This window comes from Doryrhamphus excisus, chromosome 14, assembly GCF_030265055.1.
Source record: "Doryrhamphus excisus isolate RoL2022-K1 chromosome 14, RoL_Dexc_1.0, whole genome shotgun sequence".
In the NCBI taxonomy this organism is placed as follows: domain Eukaryota; kingdom Metazoa; phylum Chordata; class Actinopteri; order Syngnathiformes; family Syngnathidae; genus Doryrhamphus; species Doryrhamphus excisus.
The window spans coordinates 17,043,508-17,052,500 of NC_080479.1; the positions used below are offsets into that span (position 1 = coordinate 17,043,508).

Consider the following 8,993-nt stretch of genomic DNA (forward strand, 5'->3'; position numbering starts at 1 on the left):
AGTTTTATTCCTGAATTTGACAGAAAATAAATTTAATTAAATAATACCTTTAAAATGTATTATTATATCAACATTTACACATTATATGTATATTATATGGACCTAATCCTAAGGTATGCAGCACGGGTTTAGATTGTTTTCTGCTGCCCCCTAGAGGCTAAACAATGAACGGCATCCGTACAGTGGATTAAACCACCCCTCATACTGGGAAGCTCACGTCACTTTTACGGTTTTACCACCCAACCACCGCCCCCCGGCCCCGTTTACCACTCATATGAAGTACCTTGGTGTATCTGTGTACTGCTTGGATGTTAGCTAGCCATACTTTAACCAATACACCATATTTACTTGAAATCCTACTTAATAGGCCGAGTTACCGTGTGGCGTCCAAACCAGCTATCCCCCGGAGAATGAGACGAACCTGAGCTGCCACAGGAGGAGGGAAAAGTCGCTATTTGTAGCCCCGTTTAATGTTCAGCAAGTCGGAGTGTCTTTCATGAGGGAACTCGCATTGAATTCCGTCAGCTCGAACAGGGAAAAAAGCGATAAACATCCGCAGTGACGCCGATTGTTACGAGACAAGACTATACCTGCCCACATAAAGTCAACTGAGGTAAGTTGGCAGCACCGTTACACGATGGTCACTTTATTTAAGTAACAAACTCAAGAAAACTAACCTTATTTCCACCGGAATGGGCTTCATATTTCAGCGGTGCGACTTTAATGAGAGTTTACAGCGGAATGGAAAACATCAAAGTTTAGCTAGCAAACGTCATGTTTAGCTTGGGAAGCTAACTAGCCCGAGTTTACGCTATCTGTGCCATTTTTAAAAGAACAAACAAAATCATTAATGGCGTCAATTAATAACAACCGACTGGGGAAATATTGCATTCATTCAGGTGTAAAAGTTTTCTAACTAAACTTCGTTCCTTATCAGAGTTTATTTGACGTGACAAAGGTCATGTAAACTTAGCTAATGCACACCATTGTTAATAAAACTATTAAATGCTAGTTTTTTTTAGGAGGGAAAATTTGTTTTCGTGTCATCCCACTGCCTGGTTCCGCTACATCCGGGTGACTCCCCGCGTGCGCCACGTGCACGTGATAGTCCTGTGTGTTTGTATGACGAGCCACTCCCTAATAATAATGGACGCAAGACGGCGTACGTAGAAAAGCAGTGACAACACAGGAAGTGTTTAAATATCAGCTAACAAGATGCTTTTTCCCGGCATTCTATTCTCAGCTTGTCCGAGTTATGAACCCACGATGTTATCCTTTTGGGTCACTACCCAAAACTCATTAGGGTAAGGAAGGTAGATCCAAACTTTGAGAGCTTTACCTTATTCGTCGCCATGATGGACCGGTCACTGCACATGCGCAGCAGACAGTTTATACAGTGAATTAAGTACCCGGCTCACTTCAGTAGGTGACTCATAAGAAGTTTCCTGTCACTGAAAGTACTTTATCCTACCTTTTCCATGTTTTGAGTGTGTAAAGTACGCAGTAGTTCCGTTTGTTATCAGTGAAAGATAGTGATTTGTTGACGTTTAGCTTCTTATATTAAGTGCGGATGGATGGATGGCATTAAATATGAACAACAATTTACAGCGTAAACACTAAATAGCACAAATAATAGTATCATGAGGAAAAATAAGGACATGAAAAAAACAGCTGATACTTATAATCAATTTTTTTCAACAAAACATGGATCAAATGTTGTGTTGTGGCAGTTGTTGGAGTCCCTGTTAGAGAGAACACTGTATTGGTTGATCGCCAACAAATAGAAGAATAGAACAATGCAACCCATTGTTTGGATATGGGACAATCCCTGCACTGCGTGATGTGTGTGTGATGTGTGTGTGTGTGTGTGGGAACGTACTGGGGCTTTAATACTGGTTTGATGTATTTTTATACTTTGCATACTGGTTTGCTTACATTTTAATCATTGGTTGACTTCCTATGTAAAATAAGCGAATACACAAAAGAAGACAGGTAAAACTATTGAGGATAAATGTATTTATACTAATGCGAATTGACTATAAAGAAGCCAATTGAAAAAATTAATTGAGGGATAAACATCTCTAGAGTAATTGATACTTAACATATACGTGTTACATTATATATGACTGATGTAAAATTACTTAATTTTGTTTTTGCTTTTTAGATTTTTGTAAAATTATTTTTATCATTATAAAGCACTAAATTTTCTTCACTTTTTGCTGTTTTATAAATTGAAATTTTTCTTTTAAAAAAATCATTTTTAGTTAAATTTTTATTTTTTTCAATTCAAAAAGTGCAATAAAAATGTCTAAATATTAATAAAATAAATGCAATCAGAAAATGTAAATCACATTTTTTTAAAGTGTAAAAATATTTCTTATTCCCAGAATATTTTGACTTTATATTTTCTCAAAATGTGAAAATGGAAGCTTTATTCGTTGTTTTGCTTGGTTGTCATCATATTACAACTTTAAAAAAGTGTTTGCCCTCTAAAAAAAATACAATCAGATATTATGAGGTTTTTTTCCTCAATATTATGACTGATGTAAAATTACTTAATTTTGTTTTTGTTTTTAATTTTTTTTAAATTATTTTTATAATTATAAAGCACCAATTTTTTCACTGTTTGCTGTTTTATAAATTGAAAATTTTCTTTAAAAAAATATCATTTTCAGTTCAAATTTTTATTATTATTATTTTTTAATTCAAAAAGTGCAATAAAAATGTCATAAAATAAATGTAATCAGAAAATGTAAATCACATTTTGTTTTTTTTAAGTGTACAAATATTTCTTATTCCCAGAATATTTTGACTTTATATTTTCTCAAAATGTGAAAATGGAAGCTTTATTCGTTGTTTTGCTTGGTTGTCATCATATTACAACTTTAAAAAAGTGTTTGCCCTCTAAAAAAATACAATCAGATATTATGAGGTTTTTTTCCTCAATATTATGACTGATGTAAAATTACTTAATTTTGTTTTTGTTTTTCATTTTTTTTAAATTATTTTTATAATTATAAAGCACCAATTTTTTCACTGTTTGCTGTTTTATAAATTGAAAATTTTCTTTAAAAAAATATCATTTTCAGTTCAAATTTTTATTATTATTATTTTTTAATTCAAAAAGTGCAATAAAAATGTCATAAAATAAATGTAATCAGAAAATGTAAATCACATTTTGTTTTTTTTAAGTGTACAAATATTTCTTATTCCCAGAATATTTTGACTTTATATTTTCTCAAAATGTGAAAATGGAAGCTTTATTCGTTGCTTTGCTTGGTTTTCATCATATTACAACATAAAAAAAGTCTTTGCCCTCTAAAAAAATACAATCAGATATTATGAGTTTTTTCCCTCAATATTATGACTGATGACTGATAAAATTACTGAATTTTGTTTTAGCTTTTAATTTTTTTTTTTAAATTATTTTTAGAATTAGAAAGCACAATTTTTTTTCACTTTTTTGCTGTTTTATAAATTGAATTTTTTCTTTAAAAAAAAAGTTTTTTGAATTGCACCATAAGTCACACATTAGACCCCACTGCCCTAAATGGACCAACGTTGGGTTCCAGTTCAACTATAAAATACCTTCTTAGTGTGCAACCACATCCCAGAATTCCCCCTAGGTTCTGAATGGAAAAACCTCCAGTCATGAACATTTCCAAGCTAAACCGCAGAGAGGCTGTTATCTGCTCACCTGTTTGCTCACCGTTGTACTTCTCGCACCACAATGAGGTCGATTAATGATTGTCACAGATTGGTGACAAGTCACCTGCAGCAGTCACAATCACTTTATAACTGGAGTGTAATGGCTTAAAGTCCAGACCTTCAACCCAACCCCATCTGGTCACATTCCAAACCCCCCCCTTGGCGGCGTATTTTTTTTTTTTTTATCTCAAAAGTGACGACCAGTGAGGTTCTTCTGCTATTTGGGGACTTAAAAGTGAAAGCACATATAGTTTGAGAGTTTCTGATTTCTCACTCAGAAGCGTTGGGTGCCAGGGTTTAATTCCACCCTTAGCCATCTCTGTGTGGAGTTTGCATGTTCTCCCCGTGCATGCATGGGTTTTCTCCGGGTACTCCGGTTTCCTCCCACATTCCAAAAACATGCTAGGTTAATTAGCGACTCCAAATTGTCCATAGGTATGAATGTGAGTGTGAATGGTTGTTTGTCTATATGTGCCCTGTGATTGGCTGGCTGGCGACCAGTCCAGAGTGTACCCCGCCTCTCGCCCGAAGACAGCTGGGATAGGCTCCAGCATCCCACGACAGTATCACTCGGATACTGTGAACATCCAGCAGCAACACAACATTTTGGCATGTCTACTATTTTGATGAAAAATATACTGAACCAGGGCTGCACAGCGGTCGGGTGGTTAGCACATAGGCTTCACAGCTAGGAGACCCTAGTTCAATTCCATCCTCGGCCATCTCTGTGTGGAGTTTCTCCCCGTGTTCTCCCCGTGCATGAGTGGGTTTTCTCCGGGTACTCCGGTTTCCTCCCACATTCCAAAAACATGCTAGGTTAATTAGCGACTCCAAATTGTCCATAGGTATGAATGTGAGTGTGAATGGTTGTTTGTCTATATGTGCCCTGTGATTGGCTGGCTGGCGACCAGTCCAGGGTGTACCCCCCGCCTCTCGCCTGAAGACAGCTGGGATAGGCTCCAGCACCCCACGACAGTATCACTCGGATACTGTGAACATCCAGCAGCAACACAACATTTTGGCATGACTACTATTTTGATGAAAAATATACTGAACCAGGGCTGCACAGCGGTCGGGTGGTTAGCACATAGGCTTCACAGCTAGGAGACCCTAGTTCAATTCCATCCTCGGCCATCTCTGTGTGGAGTTTCTCCCCGTGTTCTCCCCGTGCATGAGTGGGTTTTCTCCGGGTACTCCGGTTTCCTCCCACATTCCAAAAACATGCTAGGTTAATTAGCCACTCCAAATTGTCCATAGGTATGAACGTGAGTGTGAATGGTTGTTTGTCTATATGTGCCCTGTGATTGGCTGGCTGGCGACCAGTCCAGGGTGTACCCCCCGCCTCTCGCCTGAAGACAGCTGGGATAGGCTCCAGCACCCCACGACAGTATCACTCGGATACTGTGAACATCCAGCAGCAACACAACAATTTGGCATGACTACTATTTTGATGAAAAATATACTGAACCAGGGCTGGACAGCGGCCGGGTGGTTAGCACATAGGCTTCACAGCTAGGAGACCCGAGTTCAATTCCATCCTTGGCCATCTCTGTGTGGCATTTGTATGTTCTTCCCGTCTGGTTTTCTCCAGATACTCCGGTTTCCTCCCACATTCCAAAAACATGCTAGGTTAATTAGCGACTCCAAGTTGTCCATAGGTATGAATGTGAGTGTGAATGGTTGTTTGACTATATGTGCCCTGCGATTGGCTGGCCACCAGTCCAGGGTGTACCCCGCCTCTCGCCTGAAGACAGCTGGGAAAGCGATAGAAAATGAATGAATGAATGAATGTTATAATGCACAGAAAAGGGAAATAAATATGTATTCATGTTTCACATAAGGATTGTTAATGATGGGCAAAATTCCAAAATAAGCGTACTTCCCCTTTAAATGAACAAAGCAAGAATAGAGCTTGTTTGTATTTCTAAATAAGGCATTTTTACTCACTTTTCTGTCTCTACTACGAGGTTATGTTATTTTCCTACTCTTGTCTGTTATGTAAATGATATGCAAATTACCCTTGTAGCGCCTTCGAGGTCAGCCAATAGCTAATTTGGCAACAGCGCCGGCGGTTTCCGTGTCCAAAAAAAACGTAGCTGTGGCGTGTTGACTGTACCGTACTGTAAATCCAACTGCAGATTGACGTTCTCAACATTTCGGTTGTGTTGTGTCATCGGCGGAGCACCTGTAGGCACGTCGGAACTACGTAATCGTCTCAAATAGTTTGAACTTGTTGAAGTTGTTTTTTTTTTTTTTTTAATTATTCTGTGAGGATGAACCTTCTGCAAGGTAATTTAGATGAAACATAGTGCGTACTTCCCTGTGTACAGTCAGCGTGTAGCCGTCCAACGAGTTCTCAACTTTTGGATCGTCTCCGCCGATGAGGTAATGACGTGACTTTTTTTTTTTTCTAAATTTATTTGAATGCGGATTTTTGGGGAATTTTAGGCATTAAAAACAGTAAACAATTTGGTTTTTCACTATTTTGATGACATAATTACTGTATAGAGCGGCACGGTGGTTGAGTGGTTAGCGTGCAGACCTCACAGCTAGGAGACCCGAGTTCAATTCCACCCTCGGCCATCTCTGTGTGGAGTTTGCATGTTCTCCCCCGTGCATGCGTGGGTTTTCTCCCGGTACTCCGGTTTCCTCCCACATTCCAAAAACATGCTAGGTTAATTGGCGACTCCAAATTGTCCATAGGTATGAATGTGAGTGTGAATGGTTGTTTGTCTATATGTGCCCTGTGATTGGCTGGCCACCAGTCTAGGGTGTACCGCGCCTCTCGCCCGAAGACAGCTGGGATAGGCTCCAGCACCCCTCGCGACCCTCATGAGGATCAGGATCAGATCACTTGTTTGGGACATTTAGCCTTCATGGTAGGTGTTAGCATGCTAACAATAGCATGCTAATGTTAGCATACTAGCATTTTTTTGCAATTTCCATGGGATAAAACATACTGTAGGTATAAACATTTTTATAACACTATTATCATGTTAGGTGTTAGCATGCTAAAGTTAGCATGTTAGCATTCTTATCATGCTAATATTATCATAATAGCATTTTTATCCGTTTTCATGGGTAGACACTTGATATGAACACTTAGCACTATCATGGTAGGTGTTAACGTTAGCATGTTAGCATTGTAGCATTTTTGCCATTTATAAATAATAGCACGCAGACCTCACAGCTAGGAGAATTGAGTTTGATTCCACCCTCTGGCATCTCCAAATTGTCCATAGGTATGAATGTGAGTGTGAATGGTTGTTTGTCTATATGTGCCCTGTGATTGGCTGGCCACCAGTCCAGGGTGTACCCCGCCTCTTGCCCAAAGACAGCTGGGATAGGCTCCAGCACCCCTCGTGACCCTCATGAGGATCAGGATCAGATCAATTGTTTGGGACATTTAGCCTTCATGGTAGGTGTTAGCATGCTAACAATAGCATGTTAATGTTAGCATACTAGCATTTTTTTGCAATTTCCATGGGATAAAACATACTGTAGGTATAAACATTTTTATAACACTATTATCATGTTAGGTGTTAGCATGCTAAAGTTAGCATGTTAGCATTCTTATCATGCTAATATTATCATAATAACATTTTTATCCGTTTTCATGGGTAGACACTTGATATGAACACTTAGCACTATCATGGTAGGTGTTAACATGTTAACATTAGCATGTTAGCATTGTAGCATTTTTGCCATTTATAAATAATAGCACGCAGAACTCACAGCTAGGAGAACTGAGTTTGATTCCACCCTCTGGCATCTCCAAATGATCCATAGGTATGAATGTGAGTGTGAATGGTTGTTTGTCTATATGTACCCTGTGATTGGCTGGCTCACCAGTCCAGGGTGTACCCCGCCTCTCGCCCGAAGACAGCTGGGATAGGCTCCAGCACCCCTCGCGACCCTCATGAGGATCAGGATCAGATCACTTATTTAGCCTTCATGGTAGGTGTTAGCATGCTAACAATAGCATGCTAATGTTAGCATACTAGCATTTTTTTGCAATTTCCATGGGATAAAACATACTGTAGGTATAAACATTTTTATAACACTATTATCATGTTTGGTGTTAGCATGCTAAAGTTAGCATGTTAGCATTCTTATCATGCTAATATTATCATAATAGCATTTTTATCCGTTTTCATGGGTAGACACTTGATATGAACACTTAGCACTATCATGGTAGGTGTTAACATGTTAACATTAGCATGTTAGCATTGTAGCATTTTTGCCATTTATAAATAATAGCACGCAGACCTCACAGCTAGGAGAACTGAGTTTGATTCCACCCTCTGGCATGTTCAGATTATCCATAGGTATGAATGTGAGTGTGAATGGTTGTTTGTCTATATGTGCCCTGTGATTGGCTGGCTCACCAGTCCATCGTGTACCCCGCCTCTAGCCCGAAGACAGCTGGGATAGGCTCCAGCACCCCTCGTGACCCTCATGAGGATCAGGATCAGATCAATTGTTTGGGACATTTAGCCTTCATGGTAGGTGTTAGCATGCTAACAATAGCATGCTAATGTTAGCATACTAGCATTTTTTTGCGATTTCCATGGGATAAAACATACTGTAGGTATAAACATTTTCATAACACTATTATCATGTTTGGTGTTAGCATGTTAAAGTTAGCATGTTAGCATTCTTATCATGCTAATATTATAATAGCATTTTTATCCGTTTTCATGGGTAGACACTTAGCACTATCATGGTAGGTGTTAACATGTTAACATTAGCATGTTAGCATTGTAGCATTTTTGCCATTTATGAGGAAAAAGCGGTAGAAAATGAATGACTTAGTGTATATCATACAAGGTTGGGATTTAATTGTGTGTTTTAATTTTTTTTTCCGAAGGAGATTACATTTAATTCGACTTTTCTCAGGATCTGGGTGCAGTTCTCTGAATTTACATTTAACAAAAACTGGCCTTGTCACATTCAAGCATACCTTTATGGCATGATTAAGGTTGCCAGAATAGGCAGTACCCTACAATTAGCCGTGTCTTAGCCTTATGTAATTATTGGCTTCCAGTCAGTGATGATAATAATCTCACAGCATTGAATGGAGATTTAAATGACTTGCTTATCCAAAGCGCGATTAACAGCATCCATAAATCATTTTCTCCTCTTAAATATTCAGGATGTTGTCTTGGCTAAGTGAGTGTCTATGGGCAGACTGGATTTGGTTCCCGGGGGGCTTCGGATGGGCCGACCTCAAAGACTCCAAAGACGTGGTCCTGCCTCAAGCTCGGGACCTGTGGGCTTTTATC

General features: G+C 38.8%; 1 protein-coding gene across 1 annotated transcript in view; it reads left to right on the forward strand.

The window, feature by feature from the left end:
- Positions 1-220: 220 nt before the first annotated feature.
- The window catches only part of LOC131102392 (ceramide synthase 2-like), a 19,658-nt gene continuing 10,885 nt past the window's right edge, over positions 221-8,993 (forward strand). Inside the window, exons 1-2 of the mRNA XM_058048037.1 lie at positions 221-613; positions 8,864-8,993. The exon at positions 8,864-8,993 is cut by the window's right edge and continues 44 nt beyond it. Coding sequence (XP_057904020.1) covers positions 8,865-8,993 — 129 coding nt within the window. The 5' untranslated portion in view covers positions 221-613; position 8,864. The remainder of the gene's footprint in view (positions 614-8,863) is intronic.